The 21,418-nt window shown below is 39.3% G+C and overlaps 1 protein-coding gene across 1 annotated transcript; it reads right to left on the reverse strand.

The window, feature by feature from the left end:
- Positions 1 to 19: 19 nt before the first annotated feature.
- On the reverse strand, positions 20 to 21,399 carry LOC129410423 (uncharacterized). Its single transcript, XM_055158571.1, has 5 exons — positions 21,334 to 21,399; positions 19,963 to 20,421; positions 19,752 to 19,873; positions 18,208 to 18,337; positions 20 to 120 (listed from the first exon to the last, which is right to left on the reverse strand). Exons 2-5 carry the CDS (start codon positions 20,412 to 20,414, stop codon positions 45 to 47), a joined length of 780 nt encoding a protein of 259 aa, XP_055014546.1. The 5' UTR covers positions 20,415 to 20,421; positions 21,334 to 21,399; the 3' UTR covers positions 20 to 44.
- Between the last annotated feature and the right edge of the window lie 19 nt (positions 21,400 to 21,418).

Genomic DNA, 21,418 nt, shown 5'->3' on the forward strand with positions numbered 1-21,418 from the left:
CTGGTACGACTAGTGCAACAACTCCTTGAGTAAATATGCAGAGTCTATGCATTGTTTCTTCTGCAGATGGCAACAATGGGGCTTTTGTTCTTTGAATTCGCTGGACGAAGAGGGATGCGTCTGGAACAGATGTACAAAAATGTGACACTCCAAAGCAAATCAATCTATTGGCAAAAATGAAAATACAGATTTTCTAGTATGTGGTGAATCCACTGCATATTTCCCTCTTTGAAAAAGACAGTGCTTTCAGATGCTGTAGGTATTTCTTGTTGTATTCTTCTCCTGCACATTTATATTGAAAACAGTGTAAGGCAGTCTTCACTAGGCACTGTGCCAGTATTCACACCAGAGGTCTACACTCAAAGAATGTGTGTGGGTCACTGAGTTGAATTCACACTCCAGTGTAGATGCCATGGATAGACTGTGCTAATAGCTTCAGCCTCATGACACTTATGATTTATCAAGATTGCTATTCTTTAGCCTTTTTTCAGTTTATACAAAAACAGATAAAAAAAAAAAAAAACAGACAAAAAACAATAGACAGTATTTTTTATTTTTTCATGAACAAATGGCATTATACACTTACTTTGTATTTAAGTTAGTGTAATGTCACAGTGATATCATATGTTTATTTTGTGTGGATCCTTCAAATGGAAGCCTTCCAAAGAGTGGTGGAAATGGTGAAATATTCTGTATCATAATACATTTTCTATGGGGGAGTTGTTAGAGCAAATCTCCTGTCAAATGAACAATAATATATTCCTATTTATCAAAAAACTGTCCTACAAATCAACACTAAAACAGCAGTCTAAATCTGAAGTCTCTCTAGAAGACAGCTAACTGGCAGGTGATTTGCAAACCGCCTCAGTGCGTGGTTATTGTCTGAGGGCAATGGGGCAGAGTTCCAAATGAAAAAGCCAGATTATTCAGCGCGCTCGCTTTGATACAGGGAGGATAAGGGCTGGGGGGCAAAAGTGATCCTTGGGAAAAATTGTCTACCTGTGAGATATTAAGCAATTACTCATGCACGAGAAGCCACTGACGCTGTGTGCACTGGTGGGGCAAGGTCTCTACATGTTCGTTTGGAAAAGACAACTGCCTTACAACTGTGCTCTTCTCCGTCTAATAAAACATTATCATACAGCCAGAATGTTGTATTCTAAATATTTGCACTGAACATTTCCATATTATTTTGCCTCCACGCCTCGGACATGCATTACATCAGATATTCAAACAAATGATCTCAATTAAGCATACTGACCTTGGCTTGTTGCCAGCTGATCAAAATATGTGTTATATGATACTTTGCAGTGACATCACACTGTGGGGTCTTCTACAAATATCACTAATGGTGGGATGTTTAAGAATTACCATGGTGACACAATCCACACATCAACAAACACTGCCAAAAAGGTTTAAAATAGTCTAAAAACTAAAGAAAAAACACAAATGGATTTAAACAACACATTTTCAGGAACTTGTGATCAATCTGAGCATTTATAGTCCTCTTTAGGAGTTTGATTTTCAACAAAAAAGGTGAAAGTGAACGGAAAACTGCAGACTTGTGGCTTGTGATTGTTATTTTATGTGTCAGAGACTAGTCTAACATGAATCACCTGTTGTAGTTCCAGCTAGCTCCCTCTGGTCAGATTGTATTAAAATAAAGCTCAGATTTAAGTCTAATAAGGCTCAGACAGTGCAGTGCTTACAGTTAGCATGACACCTCTAAAGAATGTTGATGACATCAGCTGCAAAGTATCAATAAGTCACCAACATTCTTGGACTTTTCGTGACGTTGTTATATGCCCTCAGCGACTGCACTTCCACATCTTCAAGGCTCTGGTATAAATGAAATATTTCAACACATAAGACCTCACTCATGAAAAATGTTGGTCCCGGAAAACGAACATGTGCCAGGAGGACTGAGCAGCGCAAAGGGATGTTATGTAAAACCACATGTTTCTATGTACAAAGGCGATGTGAGAAGAAAGAGTGAGTGTGCAGATAGACGTGGTGCCTGCTTTTGAAGGTCTGCCTATTAGTGACACTGCTTTAAATTAAGGCCCATGTGGTGAGACAGTTGAATGGGATTTAGGGTTAATGCTTAGATACGAATTACTGAATGGGTCAGAGTAACAAAAGAAAAGTTAAAGTTAAACACTGACAATATAATGCAGGTAATAAAAAGTTAATCCATTTTTTTTTTATCGAGATTACTCAAACTTGTTCTGACAAGTTAGAAATCTGCAAAGTTTAATTTGAACATATTTCAAAGACCAATATTACGCTGTTTTCTGATGTATGTTATAATGTTGTTTCCTCATCAAAAACGTACCTTTGGTTGTGTTTAGTTTCATTCACACATGTTTAAATTAACACACAAACCCAGCATATTTAAGATGAGTTCTTATCTCAATTAAAAAATACAACCTTGCAATGTCATGTGGTAATAAAGGGAGTGCTCCACTATGTTTTTAAACTCCATACACCTTCATTAGAATCATTTGGATCATTTCTGACCTGGAGTTGCAAATATCTGCTGAATAAAAAGTAAAGAGCTGTTAACTTGAAAACTATTGCTTCATGAGATCTCAAAGTGGAACTGAGCATTCTGACTTTGGAGATGTAGACAGACTAATAACGCAGGATTACTCAAACATGTGTGAATAAAACAAAACACAACTCCAGCTGTTTTTGAAGAGGTAACAATATTATAATATGGCTTAAAGAGTCCATTTTGTGAAATATAGGACTTTTAAGTTTGAAAATGTCTTACACTAATTGAACTGCTTGCACAAACTACAGTAGTATAATGAACCTGGACTTCTATAAAGGCATTACCGTTCAATAGTAGTTTCAGACAACTATGAGTGGTTTCAAGATTATTCTCATTTGTCCAACACCGGAAGTTGAGTCATATGTCATCTATAAATGGCACAAGACTCAACTTCCTGTAAAAAAAAAAAAAAAAAGAAGAAAAGAAAAAAGCATCTAGATCAATTATATAGATTGACATAACACAGAATTATTACTGAAAATGATGATGATGTGACGAATGTCTAAAAACATATCTAAGTCAAATTAAAAATATATAAATGAGTCTTTAATTTTGCCCACATAAAAAATTTAATTCTGTTTTTAATCCAGCCATCTACTCATACCATGTGTGCTTATCGGCAGCTCAGGTTGCATCACTTGACTAGTGTACTCCAAAGAATGATGCAATTCCTATTTTTTAGCATGAAAATGACATATCTAGGGGCCAACTCAATTTTGCCATAACCCTGCACAGATACAAGACTCTATCACTTTGTCTCTTGGCTCAAAGGCTGTAGATTCTAAACAAAGCCATTTTGTTGGAAATGTGAATTCTTATCATTTCTTAATTCTCAAATGGGCTTTGACCCAATTGGAGTAAAAAGCCTGTAGGCGATGGAGCAGACCTACAGCGCTGGGTGAAATGTGTACCACTGGCTGTAGAGGGTGTGGTTACTATATTAAGTTATATGAAACGGCTATGACTCAGTATCACACAGATCAGGCTTCCCAAATAGTATATGGAGTCAAATGAAAAAACTTGTCTCTCCTTGCCCGTGATCTTATTCTTGTACAGGCACATGAGCCAGTGGACGTTACCAAAACTCCACCAAGCCTGATCTAGAACAAGCTGAGAGCAAGCCAGCGAGTGAGTCACCAAGGAATTTCCCTGACACATTTTAACCAAAGACAGTCCTTTCTTGTGTTCCTATTGGAGATGTGTGGCATCTGCAAATGTAGGTCATCGAGGCGTTCACACACTCACACACACACTCACACACACACACCTACATGGGGCTTAATTAATTGCAATTGAAGTTGAAACAAAAGCTGACCACAATTTAAAAGGTAAAACAGACAGTGCGATTACAAAGTATCAAAATTACATCTAAAAGGGTTTGAAATTTCACATTTTTACAGATTTTGAACACAATAGGGCCTGAACCGTGAGTAAAAAACACAAATCAGTTTCAAATTCCAACTGTTATCTCCACCCACTTAATTGCAACAATATTGAGAAACAACAGTTTGAGATAGTCTGCTGCAGTTGCTTCCGCATGGTTCTCATCCCACAATTAGTCTAAATGGTTCTCACATGATAAAATGACTAATAAGATGCATGGGGAATAGCATACAATTTTCTTCTATATATAGATGCCACCACATGAACTATAAGAAATACAGGTCTCTTAAGGACAAGAGCATTTTAATTCCATACTTAGGTTGTGCATGTTGGCTATGAATATTTCAGTTGCTTATAGTTGGAAACATATGTTTTAAGGTCCTATAATGTACTCTTAAAATATGCTCTTGAGAAAATTTAAGCCATGTTATAATGTTGTTACCTCATCATAAAGTTGTGTTTTGTGTCATTCATGTGTGTTTGAGTAATCCTTTATTATTAGACTGTCTACATCTCAAAATACTGTCCCACCTTGTGATGTCATGTAGTGGTATTTCTCAAGTTAACAACTACCTTTTTTCGTTCAGTAGAGATTGGCAGTTCCAGGGCTGAAATCATCCAAGTGTTTCTGGTGAAGGTGTATGGAGTTTAAAAACAAATTGGAACACTTCCTGTATGACCACAACATCAGAAGGTGGAACATAGTGCTTTCCATTTAAGATAAGAGCTCAATATATGAAGGATTTGTGTGTTGAATATGTTTGGAAAAAAAACAAACAAAACACAACTCCAGGTATGTTTTTGATTAGGAAATTACATTCTAATATAGACCAGAAAATATACCCTTTAAGTATATAAAAATGCAAGTTAAGGACATTTTGGAGGCTGAGGTAAATGTGATTAGTGTGCAACTGAGCAAATTAACTTTTATTATTTATTTTTTATGCCATCTCTAATGTTAGTAAAACATAATAAAGTTCTGTCATCTTATGCCACACATGATCAAAAGAAATGGACAGACAGTAATGGACAGAGGACCCTGTATAGCTCGTATACACCCCAAACGCCTGCGAGCCTCCTCCATACCATTGGACCATACCACCAGACCGAGTGCGTTTGCGTCTACGATGGGAAGAGCTGCGCGATGTCTTGGGGATGTGTGTGTTACAGATTGAAGGGCACAGAGAGCACATGGTGTTTGATGCTAGTGTCAGTGGCAGGCTTCAAATAGGCAGTGGCTCCACTTCTGTCTATCGCATTCATACTCCCACACACACAGTCATGTAGGGCTTCCATGCTCTTTGGGGACATTACGTAGACTTGCATTAATTTCCGGGAGACTGATCATAACCTTAAATATAGATACAACTTAACCTAAACCCTACCCTTAACTTATTTAACCATATCTGAACTTTAAACCATGTTGTTGAGCTAATAACTAAAGATTTAGGTCATAGGGACCTGGTTTTTGTCTCCATAAGAGAAGTAGCTTCTCATGATGTGAACATATACAGATATAAGTCCCCTACGATGTGATAAATACCTGCCCACACACATGAACATCCACACATTTGCAAACACTGGAGTTATGCTCAGTCTCACAGGAATCTCTACAAACAGACAAAACCTCTAGCAGTTTGTGTGCATATATATATGAAAACATGTCTCAGGCTAAAATAGAAGCTCTCTGAATGCACTGTGATCATTAAATTATGTACAAAACCTTATACAACATGCCATTATATTTCATTGTTGAGGGAACCTTTATCCAACCAAACCTTATCTAAGCATTGTGGCATTGGTTTGAAATGTCTTTCTCGGTGATGTATTCATCTGCCATTCTATTATTGCTTATACTATGCTTATAATGCTGTGTTTTCTTTGCACATGTACTTGTTCTTTTTTATTTTTAGATTGTTGCTGTAAAATCCCCTTTTTATCAGACAATTATTCATTGTTAAGGCCACGTGAACCAGTCAGTGGAGACTCAGAATATGGCAAAGCATCTGTCACATGAAGTAGCAACTCCGCTTCATGAAGTATTACAAGCAAATGTGTTCAATATGTCAATTTTAAGCCCTGATAGATGCCAAAACACTTCCCTGGAAATATGTACCAATACTGGGAACACAGAGTACCTTATATTTATGCTATGTTACAAATTCCCTGGTTTTCTGTGTCACATTCATGTATTTCAACTAGTTATTTTTTACAAGACATATACTTCAGCTTAAGTATGTGTACAATGCTCTGTTGTATTTAAAATCTAAACTTCCCTATAAACAGATAACGGTTGTGGCTCAGTCATTATTTCCTCAAGCCTCTTATCTCCACTGCTCTATGTCTGTCTAGTTCTCATTATGAAGCATGACCAGCCCCAGTCTGTTGGCATTTGTACAGTGGCGGGTCCGATAGTGAAGGCGTTATGATCAGTGTGGTTACAGTGTGATCTGGAACATGATACTCGAGATCGGAACAAAGCATGTGTTTATCCCAAAGCAAAAATGTGCCGGGCCAGCAAACGAGCCCTGGGGGACCCCAACGCAATGTGGCTCTAAAGCAGCTTTGATGGAGCCAATATTTTAGACTTGGTGTACTGAAATAGCAAAACAAATCTGGTGTCTTCTCAACTATCTGGGTTCAGTTCCTCAAATAAAAAATACTTTCAGACACAAACTAAGACAAGAAAAAATGTAATTAACAAAAACATGAAGAGCAAGATCAAAGTGAATGACTCCACATGTACCGTATGCTGCCCACTGCATTATCAGACTTTACTTTTTTAAATTAAAAAGTGAGTAATTCATAAAACTAGAATGAGCTTAGGATATGTATGGTGGTTTTCTTATCATTACTTAGCATTACTAGAGAAAATAATTACATTAAATATATTCATAAAATTATAATGAATAGAGACATTTCTTTGCACATCTTGTTTATACATTTTAAGATCTTCAAGTATCATCAAGTAGAGCTTCACAGACTTCAAATCTTCAAATGTTTAGTAAATACTGCAAACTCAACACTCCGAAATTAACTTCTTAAGCGTTTGATGAATGAGCTTTAGTGTACCAACAGTAGTGTTTTGGCATCATGCTCCTTCCACAGCCTCCAATTTTAAACAGACGTCAAACTGAACAGCAATCCATTTAGGTCTATTGAGCCTTTTCTTCCACTCCATTGAACTCTGTGCATCTGAAAAGGCTTAAGACTTGAAATGTGCCAAATGATTCTAGTGGAATCTCCTGTCGATTGAGATTGCTTTGCACTTTGGCAGGAGGAGTCTGAGCCAAGCACATTTCTCTGAGTCATCACAAGGAGGGGAGAGAAGGGAGGGGAGAGGAGGGCGGAGAGGAGAGAGGACGAAGGAGTGAGAAAGGAGGAGAGAGGAATGGGGAGGGAGGAGGGGGAGAGAAAAAGAAGAGGAGAGGAGGAGTAGGAGAGGAGAGGAGAGGAGGAAGGACTGAAAGGAGCACAGGGGGAGTGGAAGAGGAGACAGTGGGTGAGAAAGAAGTCTAGGGGTAAAAGAGGTTCAGTTGGAGTTCCCCAAATAAAGGAGGAGAAAAGAGAAAGAGAGGAAAGAGAGCAGATCCTCGGCCTTTTCTTTTCAAAACCATCAAACAGTGGAATCAGATTCCAGACAGTCTAAAATTGTCTGTAGATCTTAATAATTCCACTAGAAATTAAAAAATAAAACATTTTAGATAATGAAGTGTGTCGATCTGTTAAGTTAAATTGTACTGTATTGTATTAACTGTAAAAACCTTCACATAGACTTTTTTAAAATATTTGTATGCACTGTAAAAAACTTGAAAAATGGAAATATTTTGTTGTATTTGACTAATGTTAATGATGAAGTAAGTCTTATAATGCAATTGTAATTTTGAAATGTGTATTTTTAATATGTGCTCACCCGCCCAGGGACTGCAGATGAAAAGTAGCAGTAGTTAAATCTAGTACAAATCATATTTTCTTTTCTAAGATTTAAGAATTTGAACATGGTCCCTGACAAATAAAGAATAAAGAAAGAGAAGAACGAAAGGAGGGAAGAGTAAAGGGTAGAGGAGATACAAGTGGAGTTCCCAGATTACTGAAAGGGGGAGAGTGGGAGTAGAAGAGAGAGTGGTGAAGGAGAGGAAGAATGGATAGAGGAGTAGAGAGGAGTTCTGATTGCGAGAGGAGGGACAAGAGAGGAGAAAGGAGAGAAAAAAGAAGAGAGAGAAAAGCAAGAGGAGGACAGAGAGAGGAGTTAAGGTGTAGAGGAGATTCAGTTGGGGCTCCCCGATTGCTGAGAAGAAAGGAGAGAAGAGGAGAGGGGAGGAAAGGGTATAGGAGGAGTGGGCATTCTGATTGTCAAGAAGAATGATGGGAAAGGAGAAAGAAGAGAAAAGAGGAGATGAGAGGAGAAAGAGAGAGAGGTAGGGAGAGAGGGAGAGGAGTCAAGGGGTAGAAGGGTTTGAGTTGGAGTTCCCCGATTGCTGTGCTGCTACGCTCACAGGCAAAAAGGCCAGCGCATAGATCCAAGCGTAAGACAAAACTGCTCTATTGTTGTGGCCCACTGGCAGAGAAAGTCTTCCTGACACTCTGCAAACAACTATCACACAACACACACAGAGATGAGCCAAAACTGTGCTTACAACAGACCTGCCAAAGGAGAAAGCTGTTGTGTGAGAAGTTTGGGAGGACTTTCGAAGAATCTGTCGTTTTCTTTCCTTGGCACTATGACAAAATAATTCAGTGTGAGCTTTAAAAATGGGAAAAACTATTTTGCATATAGGACCATCTGTGAAGCATTTCTGTATTTTGAACTGAAGGGGAATTATATCTATAGGCTTTACATGATATTTAATAACTGAAGTAGAAATAACAATGTTTGTACACTCAGTACTTTTAAACCTCAGTCTCATATTGCAACATTGTTAATTCACTCTTCTAAAAATAAATAAATTAACAAATTAATCCTCAGATATACAAAACCATCATATCATAAACTGATAAGAAAGGCAACCATCAAAGACAAAATTTCAACAGATTTTTTTTCAGTTACATGTGTTTTTATAACTGTAAATATCAAATAAATGAACTTAAACCTAAATGTCGTGGTGTAAGAGGCAACATTGGGCTTGCAGACTTATGGTTGGAGACAATGGGGATAACAAGGAGAAGGTACAATCCATCATTTCGCATCTTGGGCCTGGTTCAAAATGGCTCCTCATGCGCCCCTCCCTCCCCCAGGACCTGTCAGGCAGCTCCACTGTTTGTTTTGCACTCTCATCGTGGGGACACATTTGGACAGGGGTGACAGCCCAGTCTATTTTCTCCACCTGGAAGCATGAGCAGAAGACGAGAGGGAGGGGAAACTCAAGACTGGTTTGACCCGCTTCCTGGAAACATTAAAGCAGGAGCGAGAGGCCCCTGGTCTGAAGAGAGGGGCAGAGAGGAACTGTGGGTCACACGGAGTCTAAAGTGATAAACCTGTATTTTAATTTGAGAAATTACATGTTTAAATGAAATTACATTGTCTTTTCCGGCCTCATTAATGATTTATATTTTTTATTAATTTTATTTATTTAATGCCAAGGAAAAAAACTATTTAAATAGTAAATTGCAGGAATAATAAAAAGTACTACAGTACTACAAAAAAATGTATTATAAATGCAATTTTCATGTAATTATAAATGCTATTTTAATGTAATGATTAATGTAATTTTACTGTAATTATAAATGCATCTTTGTTTCTCATTTTAACATTTATTTGTGTCTGATACTTACTGCATATTTGATAAAAAAAAAAAAAACTAAAAATATCTACACAACACGGACATAAAACCTTTGAGTTTTATGCTAGCCATCTTCTCGATATGTTTCAAAATCAGCAAAGAAGCTTCACAGGTGAAATCTTGCCTTAATGCATAACTTGAGAGTGATTATGTGCTAGCTGAGGCCGGGTTAGCACTTGTGTGTGGAACAGAAAATGATAGAGGACCACATGCTCTGGTTGGGGGATTTGCTGATGCCCACGAAGATCTGCTTACAGTGAGTGGCCCTATTGACCCCCCTGGAGGATGCAGCGCTGCGTGCCAACGCACACACACACATACACACACACATACACACACACAAACACATACACCTATGGGACACACTGTGCACCCGGCCACATGGCTCAGCTGACACAGATACAGGTCAGACTGAGGGGCACCTGTTAGAAACATCCGGAAAGATAGATTCTGGACGAGCACCAAGGCTAGTTAAGCTAAATGTAGAAATTATGTCACAGTGGGTTGTGAAAAGAGCATGAAGCGTCAAGTCTCACATCCAGCCATCTGTCTCATCTAGATACTGATCATTAAGAATGTGAACATTGCTTCTCTGTGGTGAATACAAACTAAACCCAATTTAACCCCATTTAGTCTTGTAGACATTGCTCTCTGGAAGGAGAGCAGACTGGTTAATGGAAGTTGAATACAGGTCTTTTTTTACTTGTATTAACAGAACTTAAATTGTTACGAGAAGATTGTGATAACATAACATCAGTGCCACAATCAGGCCAGTTGAGAGCCATTGCATTAAAGTCTAATTAACAGTCTAATTAGCTAGCTCATCAGCATTAAACTAAAGTGTTCTTGAATCAATTAACACAGTTGTAGAATATCCAGATTACAAACAGTCCATAGTAAAAACAAAAAACAAAAAAAAAAAAAAATTGTCTTTTTGCATAAAAGCACTTATCAGGTAATTACAAATTAACCACTCTGTCAAGTCATCACGGATGCAAAGAGACTAAAGAAAGAAGCAAAATGTCATAAAATAAAAACAAAACAAAACAAAAACATACCACCGTGTTTACCTGTGTGGGACTGAAAACTGAATCTAAACAGAGTAGTTGCAGTTTACTCCTGAGATTAATTTCCATATAGGAAATATTAAGTGTGTTGGAACAGTATTAAATGAAACATTGGTTTCACAGTTGTTGCAGTATCGTAGCACTTAAAACCCAGGCAGAAGGTAGGTGTGAGCGAATGTGCGAAAGGGGAGAAGGAGCAAGAAATGTTCCACAATCCCAGAGGAACGAGAGAGAGTCTGGCACATACACACGCAGTAATTTGCAACTCAATTGCTCTTCGAGGTTGTGTATGATACGATAAAACAACAAAACATTCTCCGCGCAGGGAACAGGGCCAGCAAGGAGAGCAAGTGTGGGAGTTGAAAAACCCTTTCAGAAGCCTGGTGGTAAAAGCGCAGCAGACAGGGGGAGATGGATTGGCTGGATGGCAGACACGGAAATGGCCAAGGACAAATGAAAAGTCTGAAAATCTTAATACAAAACCAAAGTGGAGCAACACTCTCAAACGCTCCCTCACTCTGTGCCCTCTAGATCAACTCTGCAGCCCTCCTCACATTTGGTTTGAAGCATGTGTGCTACATTTCAGTGGCAGCCCCCTGACACACATGGACGTGCCTGCTCGCTGACTCACCAACCTGCTTGTATGTTACTCTGATTAAGTGTGATCAATGGTGCACCACTACTACGGCTGTGGAAGCTCAATGTAAAAAATACACACGCATGACTTAAGATCAAAAAGCCGTTACTGTCAGACAACAGCATATGAACAGGCTAATATACTTAATATGTAGGCAGTGCGTTAAAGAACAAAGTGCACTAACACCCAGGTGGGATTAGGGTGGGGAACTGCATGTCAAGCATGTACAACTTTAACCCTCATTAACCCCTCATTATCTCTTTATTAAATCAAATAAGCTTAAAAACAGCAACAAATTCTGGAATACCCAAAATGGCTTTTTACACTGTGCCAAGAATTTCCTGCAATTTGTCAGAGGAACCATCAAGTCCCCTCTGCTCACTTTCAGACAGCAACAGTGGCCTGATCGGCTCATCCAATAGACTTTAGATGAAGCATCAGCATTGTCTATGGTATTAAAATTAAACTAATTATTCCCACTTCTTTTGAGCACTATAAAGCATTCCCAAACTAACAGAATGAACAATAACAATTTGGTACTTGTTACTAATTGTTTTAATATTGTATTTTTGGAGTAAGTATCCTGATCCTGGTCTGACTGGATAGTACCTGCTAAAAAAAAAAAAGTCCTAAAATTGTAGCCCCAGTCCCCAGTTCAAAAGGGTTAAGGCTTGTAAAAAATAAAAATAAAAAGTACTAGGAACTGCAAAAAGTTCCTACAGTGTGACAAACCCTAATGTGGTGCCTGCAGCATAAGTAAAATGGGGACAATTAAGAGCCTGTCCTAATAAAACAGTGTACAGTGAAAATCCAAAATAATGGGAGTGTGACAGTGTGACCGCTGGAGCAGACCCGACAGAGAAAGTGGGACAGGCGGTGCACTGATGGAGGCTCTGCTCTCCTCTATGCTCTCTCCTTTCGTCTCCTCTCCTCTCTCCACTCTCTTGTCTTCTCTCCTCACTCCTCTTCCCTCTCCTCGTGTTCTCCTGTCTTTCGTCGCAGAGGGGAAGCGAAGGAGGTCACCCACACCTATGAGCACTCAATCAACCTGCGGCGACCTTCCTTGTCCTGGATACAGCCGTGCCCGCCTGTGTTTGTGTGTGCCACCCGCTGCCACCCCTCTGCAGTCTGTGCCAGGCCACAGCGCCATCGGCTCAAAGGTGCCGCTCCGCCAGATGCCCACTTTTATGTGACGAGGGCAGAGCCAGAAAGTAACAGTGTGGTGTGTGGTTTTATGAAGGCTCCCAGACAGGGATCAAGGCAAAATGTGTCAAGAGTTAATTGGTCAGCGGGCAATGCCATTTACTTTTATAATATAGTAACAGTAATAATGTCTTAGATTATAGCCCCTCCAATCAGTCACCCATACCACATTCATATATATCAAGGTGGAGTGTCTTGCCCAAGGACAGAACAACAGTATGTCCTGGTCAGAAATAGCTACTTGTTACATGTTTGCTTATTACCTTGTTTCTTTAAGTTTCATTCATGCCCTAAATGTTTTATATTTGAAATGTCCAATTCAGATTCATCAAGTACTGACTGAGTCTATTACCTTCAGAGGACATGAAAATATACAGTACATTCTGACAATGATTACACAAAACAAATAAGTCTATAAAAATGAGCCTTGCTTTTTAACTCGTTTTCTTAACCCATGTAGGAAATGTTCACTAGAGCTTGGCAGAAGCCCACTCTAACCACATCTGACCATATCAAATCATACCATATTTTACTACAGTGGCTTTGTAAACATTCAAAACTGCCAAATTCTGATTTTGACTGGTCTACAAAAAGAAGCTCCTGTAGTGAATAGTGGCTAGTAACACAGTTTTATTTGAGTCAATTACACAATGTGGGGGGATTAAAGAATCAAACAGCTGAGCTCCTGTTGAGCACAAATTAGAGGAGGTGGCCTGAGATGTGTCCATCAGCTGTGACAGTCCGGCCACATTCCTTTGTTATGTGCTGTGGGACGGGCCTTCCCCTTCGGAAACTCTCCCTGACTGTGGATACAGCTGTGAAGAGGGCTCCACTGACCACAGCTACAAAAGGCATGGAAAGACAACACATGGTTTACACAGGAGAGGGAGGACCAGCGTGGGGAGTGGGTTTGTGAATGGATGACGGCCAAGTTGACAGTGCACGTTTTAGGATCTCCAGTAGATGTATGGTTAAATGTATGTGAAGGGGGAGGCAGACAGAGAGCAGAGCAAGTAATTCATCTTTAAAAGGGCAGATTCCTGTGTGATGTATGGTGCACAGACTGCCCGTGTGCATGTGCGTTGTGGATTGTAAAAATGGGCGTGGGAGGTGTAAGTGAGCCAGCAACAACTCCTCTTATCGCTCCACAGAGCAATGTGGAGAATGAGAACTCTGGAGCTGCTTTACTGATCAAAGACAGACACTGAGGCTGATAGAGAATCTACCTTGTGCCATGTGCTGCTGGGGGCACCTTCATGACAAGCACAAGCTTAAATGATTAGAATACATTTCATCAATGCAGGACATAAAATAAATCAAAGATGATGTTAAAGCCTATAAAATATGCAACTGATGATGACATTAAAGATTTTTAAATCTATTTACATAATTATGCATTTTACAAATGAGTGGAGTTGTAACTGACTCCAGCACAGCCTCATCACGATTCAGAAGCATCACAATGAGGCTCTGAGCCTATAGTGTGGAGCTGGTGTGCTGTGTGGGAGCGTGCGTGGAGGGTGTGAGACATGCTGATTCTTTATGTATCCATCTCTACAGTCCTCTCATCGGATCCATCCAGGTGCCAATGTAACCACTGTGATGTGATGTCTTTGTCTTATAAAGTCCACATCCACAGTACAGTGTGTACAGTCAATTTTTTCATCAAGTATGTCTGCTATCCTCTGCCTGTGTCCCTCCCTCATTTCTCTCTCTCTCCTCCTCAGCTGTGAGCGTGAGTGGTGGGGCTGCGGGGTGCTTGTTATCCAGCACCTATCCAGACATCCCTCGGCTGGGAAGCCAGACAGGCAGACGAGGTAAGAGGCACACACACAAAAGATGAGTGGAGCTCCACCAAGACTGACAGCTCAGCAGCTACTGCACAGACTCTGACAGGCCGAGGGGAGAGCAGAGAAATGGGAGTGGACACGAGCGTCCACAGAGACAGCGAAGTCGTGTGACAGGAAGATGGAAAGGCTCAAAGTTAGAGACTCCCAAACAGAAGACTGTCTGAGGCAGGATGCACAGGAAGCAGGCAGACAGGCAGAGCAGCCACAGGAGCAGGTTATCACAGCCTGCTGTTTAGCAGCCCGTCAAGCTACAAGCAGCTACGAGCCCAGCATCCCAACAGGCCAGAGGGTCAGAGAGAGGAGACAACACTGCCCCTGTCTGGGCCTGTCACTGTACTGCAGCTCTTCACACATACTGAGATGTACACAATACAAAGTTAATCACTGCTGAGTCTGTGTGCCAATACAACTCTGTACAATATGTTACAGTATAGGCACTATTGTACTGTGTTCCATGGCTAAGCGTTTGCCATATAGTGAGGAAGAGTATGAGCGCCAAACCTGGCTGCTTCTAATCACTCCGTTTCAGCAAATCCTGATAGTCTTTCCCTCTGCTTACCAGATGTGGTAACTCTACTGTTCTCCAAAAAACTGTGCCAAATTTTGATCATGGCTCCCCATATTTGAATTCATAAACACCAGAAAATGAGTCATCCTTAAGATTGTCTACAAAAATTAGAATGTGCCTGTAATTAGTTATACGAATTTTTGGAAATATTGCACAAGTAGGACTTGTGAGATTCATCACGTGATAGACAATATGCTGTTTGGTCCAGTGTCAACTGCAGTTGATCCACTCTGTAGCCTTGATACTCTTCAAATAAACTAGCCAAACACCTCCACTACTCAACTCCAACAGGCACCTATTCATGAGAAGAAAACATCTTGGACCAACAGTTTTCTAAAGGTCTCACAATTACCACCTTTTACCCATTTTCACAAGTGCCCGGAAGATAATGGCTTAATTTACCGGAATCATAGTGAGGAAGCCAATTTATGTTTTTTGCTCTGGTTGTGGTTAACCAACCGCAGGCATCCTCCTGTACTTGCCAAAATACCATACAGGATCAATCATGAGCAAGTCAAGAGAATGACCAAACAGCCAATCCCCAAAGAAAGAAGGGATGGAAACAACTGGAGCTGAGTCACAGAGAAAAACTGTGTGTAAATGTCTCAAGTCAGGTTTACTAACAACATGGGGGGCATTCAAATGATTCTACACATCACACACTCAAACTGTTATACTGCTGGCAGGATAGTGATTAAATAAGATTCAGTTTGCAGTGCACATTTTAAGCTGCTCTAGGAGTGCTAACACATACGAGCACACTGAAACATGAACTGCTGAACTAATAAAAGAATTACGTGCATTTCATTTTGTAGAAGTTTTGCAGGATCCCAAGAACGGGGCATTTAATTTTATGCAGAGGACATCACATTACGCAAAAAATGTGCTTCTTCAAATTGCTATTGTGACACGATCAGGCCAACTAATGCACTTTATGCAAAATCAACATACTATTCTCCAAGTGTACCAGGTTCTCAGAGTTGGAGTATATGAAAATAATCATACAAATGTTGTTAAATCTCTCACACTTCACACAGTGGATAGTCACATCAAATCAAAGAAGTACATGCTCAAAAAAGGGAAAAGGCTGCATCAATTACAAATAATGTTGACAACATCGCCTTCAAGACACATTACCTTTTTAAGTACTTTGGGTAGTTAACTTCATGATTTATTGCTTACAGAAAATGTTTTATGCAAATCAGAAGTTAGGTGTAAAATTGTACACGGTGAATCCTCCAAAGACAAAGCATTGGTTCTGTGGCATTTTAAATTCTATACAGATGTTTTTTCCTCATGTCAAAACTTTATTCTGAACCACTTATGCTGAAATATTAAGAGCTTTGACTGCTGCGCCAAAAAGCCTTCTGGCAACATTTAAACCCCAGAATAACTTTTTAGAAGTAGGATATAACTGCACAGTCATGTCTCTTTCTGGGTTAAATAGTTCTCTGCAGTTCTCAACAGTGAGGAGGTGAGCATTCGGCAGCAGAGATTAGCAGGAAAAATGGCCTTAATGACAAATGCATCAATCTGCTCCTGCAAAGTCCTGGCTTTGGTTAACTGTAGGAGGCCAACCACAACCAGGCTTCCCAATTCCTCCTGGTGGTCTTCCTGTGCCAGACTAACAAACCATTATGTTGCCAGATAAATAGCAAGAGAAAACACGGTATCATGGTAAGTATATCTGGAACTTATTTAGAGGGTCGAGTCATAACTGAGAACCAAACCTATTAAAATTAACTAGGAGGCACAAAGAAGTTGATTACTTTGTATTGCAGTCAGAGCTGGACATTTCTAGCTTCTGACAAAACACAAGGAAAGATTCAAGTATGACATTAAGCAACACAACAATAATAGTACAATATTGGTGTCCGATTTTACATAGTAAGTAAGTAGTATTAGATTTTATGAAATTTAACCTAATTAGGTCTTTTATCCTCTAAATTATTCAAGCAGAGTAAGAACAAGTAAAATGCTATTTATATTGTGCCCTGACTGTCTTCTAACTGACAAAAAGTTAACTTTGCACCTATGAACAACAATTAAAGCTGATGTTTTTGTATAGCCAAGTTAACACAGTCCAGATTAACAGAAAACATCTAACTGCCCAACAACAGAAAAAAAAAACACAGTAGAACAAAGTCAGAGGCCATCCATATTGTGAATGCAAGCAACAGAACTTTGTCTTACCACAAAACCCATGTACATTTCTGTACAAAGGATCAAACACACTGCCTTCATTGACACTGTGGACATGAATGTAGCAGTAGATGCAGATGGAGGTAATAACGTCATCTAACGGGAGCAGGCTACAGCCAATGCATTTACAATCAAACAGTGAACTCGTATGTCTCTCAAGTCCTTGGTAGTGAACCCAGTGAACTCCCATAGGTGTGTGAACGGGAATGGAAAGATCAGAATGTTACACCAACTGCGCCATCTAGTGACGAAAACCTGAAATTACAACCAAGTTTGAGCTCAAGCATCGTCACAACTTTATGTTTTATCATGGGAAGAAAATGTATTTATTGTGGTTGCATAAATCAAAATGAGTTTGCATACAGGATACTTTTAGGTATTTTAGATCTTGATTCAAACAATGATGCAGCATCTTGTTTATGATGGTGGTTCAGTGATTGGCAAATTAAAATACCACGTAGAGGTCCACAAGTGATAAATGTAAACAATAAAAAGTTACATCTTGCTCTACAGAGTAACTTATTACAACATCTCAGACACATCAAAACACAGAAAACTGATAAAACAACTTCTGAAATACTAGCCTAACAAGAAGTATGTGATGAAAACCAGTAGTAACGGAGCAGCAGAACAGGAAAGCGTGTCAGATAACTCAAATCATTCACAGTTTATACAGGATTAAAAGAAATATTAAGCCTGAATGTAAAATATATATCATTAATAAAAGCTGTGATTAAAAAAATATCTAATAACTCGGCTTTGACTCATACACTCAGCTTTGACCAAAATTTAGTGCATACATTGATAAGAAATTAAACTGAGAATCCATAAGGAGGTCACTAAAACTGTAAATTTATCTAGATATCTAATATAAAGATCTAGATACGGGCATCTAGCATGAACTCCAACACTCAGTCTTCAGCATCTGAGAATTGGCCTGGTTCAGTGCGGAGTTTGTACCTGAACCAGTTTATGGGCTGCTTGTGGTACATGGCTGGGTTGTACTTGCTGCTGGCCACTTGCCACAGAGGTAAAATGGTTCGTTCCAGGCTCAGATCTCGTAGAGTGAAGGTTATCACATCCTCTGGTCCTAGAAAAAATAATTTGCAAAAATAGTATGATCACTGATAAATTATTATTGGTAGATTGAATAACATAGACTGTCTTCTTATACAGACAAAGGCATCTCACTCAGGAGCAATATCAACGTGTATCATCATCATGTAATGGAATTCAATAGCAAGAAAAACAAGCTTAAAAACTTGCCCCTTTCAAGTTCAAGTTTTGGAATCCATCTAAACCAAACAAAGTTTCAGCATGTTTCATCTGTACTCAAGGAGCTACCAACAGACAGGTGCCAGGTAATGAGAGAGGCCTATAATGGAGTCCCAGTCCATGTCACAGTGGCAGGAAAGGAATTTGAGGACAATAAGAATTCAAACTGAAAGGGATTTTGTTTTAAAATAGATTGATGGTTCTACTTCTACCAAGAAGAAACAACACATCTACTGATCCTATCACAACTATACAGGTTTTCACGGTACACATCTTTCTCATGAATCAACAAAGATAACCAAGTTCAGTGCAAATCAATGTTATTGTTGCCTTTACAAGTGTGTTTCATGGGCTGCTCTCAAGAACGTTGAAATTTAGGAAGTCTGATGATTATGTATGAGTTTTTTTGAATACATGAATACAGCATCAGACCACCTTCTTTTCTGTACTTTAACTGTACATTTGGAGGTCAAAGGTAAAATCAGTAGTGATGGTTGTGATTGATATATAGTTTGATGGTTTATTTTGGACCCACGGTCCACTCATGTTAAAACATGGGAGCACATGAGTAAAAAACAAAAATGACTGAAAAACTACACCACTTCTGTCAAACACACAAGTGAGTTTGCTGGCAAAAAATGGAAATTAGTTTAACATGTTTACATATAATTCATATGTTCATATGCTGCTTTCCTTCAAAAAATAAACTTTAAAAATTGTCTTTTTCTGAATCATAAAAAATATTCAAGAGATGTAATTTGCATTTGAGAACAGTGGCCATACCAGCTTGTCAAACACTGATCCCCTCAGATCTCAGAAGCTAAGCAGGCTGGGCCTGGGTAGTACTTGGATGGGAAATCGCAAGGCAAAAAACTGTCATTGTGTCCTTAGGCAAGACACTTCACCCACATTGCCTAGTATGAAAGTGGTGTGTAGATGAGTGATGATGGTGGTCAGATGGGCCGATGGCACAGATTGGCAGCCTCACTTCCATCAGTCTGCCCCAGGGCAGCTGTGGCTACAATAGTAGCTTACCACCACTGAGAGTGAATAATTAACTGTAAACACTTTGGATATCTCGAAAGGTACTATATAAATGCAATCAATCAATTAATATCTATTATGATAACTAATATAGAGACAACTCTGGCTGCTTATTGCATTAATTGCCAGAAGCCCACTTGAAAAATACCCATAGATATAAACATTTTTGTAGGGTGTGTGTTTACCATATGGGTGAGTCCCAAAAGACAGCTCTTCCCAGTTACTGAGTTTAACCTCTTGGATTTCGTGTTCCCAGTCTTCTGTGAGGTTGGGTATGGTGTTTTCAAGAGGGGCAACATGATTATTCCTGCAAAGATTAGAGTGTGAAAGAGTTTAAATGTATGTATATAAATATATATTTACCATGTGTTGATATTGCCTCATCAGGGACAGTACCTTTTCTTATACAATGGTTTCTTCTTTTTTCTCAGGGCCTTGATTGCTGTTGATTGGTCAAGTGTAGCTGGTTCTTGTGTAGCTATAGTAGAAGACAGTGGCCCTCTTCCCAAACCTCTGGACCCATTTACCAAAACACTACAATTGCATTCAGATTGTTTTGCACTGGAACAGTAAATGGTCTTCTTACTTTCTTTTCTGGACACAGAGAGCGTTTCATGGCTCTTGCTCTTGAAGCCATTCTTGACATGTCCATTCACCATGTTTCTTGGAGTCCTATCATTGTGTGTAGCAGCTTGTGTAGGATCCATTGTTCTGGGGCCATTTTTGCCACAATGCATGGTACCACTGACCAAGCCTGTGTCCTGGACCTGATCACTGCACACACCATTGCTTTTGTAGCTGTAGCGGCGTGGCTGTTTTCTCACACAGTTTGACTCGGATACAGGCATCTTCACCCTGTAAAGCAGGTTGCACACTCGGGAATCAAAGTCGCGATATAACGCTACAACTGATGACTGATTAACACATGTATGTGCACCATAATATATAATTTAACCTTCATCAACTAAATGACAGCTCGCACTCACATCAGTGTTTGTTTGTTGGTTACACCCTTATCATCAGAAGGCCCCCTAGTCAGAAAGCCCACTAGTCAGAAAATTATTACCCCTTCTATTGGTTTGTCAGCAACATATATCTTGAACAATTGAATGTATATTTGATGAAAGCAACAGGGAATAATCCCTGGATATCAGGAAAGAATTAGTAAACTTTTGGATGTATACCAATTAAAAATGGCTGCAACATCTAAATTTTTAGAGATATTGACAGGAAAACGCATAATCATGCATAACAGCATTAGCTAAGGCCAGCATTACTTAATTTGTTGGTTTACAAGCCCACCAATGCTATATTAAAAGAAAAAGATTTAAAATAAAATTGAAATGAAGGTTATAGAGCTCGAATTACTGAACATTTTGCAAGTTGATTATTAACCTTGTTACACTTAAGACAGCCATTTCCACCCAAATCATTATTTCCTCAAACATTTTTGCTGTATTTTAAGGGTTTAATATATTTATTACTTTTAATATTTACTTTTAAAAATATTTAAAACTTGAAATACTATTTCATTAGTAACAATTTGTAACATTACCTGAACATGGATTTTCTGCCTAGAGGGTCTTCTGATGATAAGGCTGACCCCTGTTTGTTAGTTAGCATAACAAGCTAACGAGACCCCTTTAGCTGTCTGCGGTCGGCGTGATGAGTTAAGTTTATAAACTTCAAGCTTCAAAAATCTGTTCCAAATTTAGCATAGTTCCGTGTCTTTTGTCCATCATGTTTGTTTTTACACTGTTTTCTTACCCGCTGTGGTCCGCACGCCGCCGCTCGGTGTGGCCCCAGGTCTGAGTGTCCAGGACAAAAGGGGCGTAGACCTACAGTCTGTGCC

Source organism: Boleophthalmus pectinirostris, unplaced genomic scaffold (assembly GCF_026225935.1).
Source record: "Boleophthalmus pectinirostris isolate CB_2022bp ecotype Guang Dong unplaced genomic scaffold, ASM2622593v1 HiC_scaffold_22, whole genome shotgun sequence".
NCBI lineage: Eukaryota > Metazoa > Chordata > Actinopteri > Gobiiformes > Gobiidae > Boleophthalmus > Boleophthalmus pectinirostris.

Excerpts from the sequence above, each read along its gene's own strand:
- LOC129410423 (XM_055158571.1), bottom strand. The coding sequence starts at position 20,414 with ATGCCTGTATCCGAGTCAAACTGTGTGAGAAAACAGCCACGCCGCTAC. Across the intron at positions 19,874-19,962 it reads AAACCATTGTATAAGAAAAG|GAATAATCATGTTGCCCCTC; the intron begins GTACTGTCCCTG and ends TAATCTTTGCAG. Across the intron at positions 121-18,207 it reads CAGCCCATAAACTGGTTCAG|ACGCATCCCTCTTCGTCCAG; the intron begins GTACAAACTCCG and ends CATCTGTTCCAG.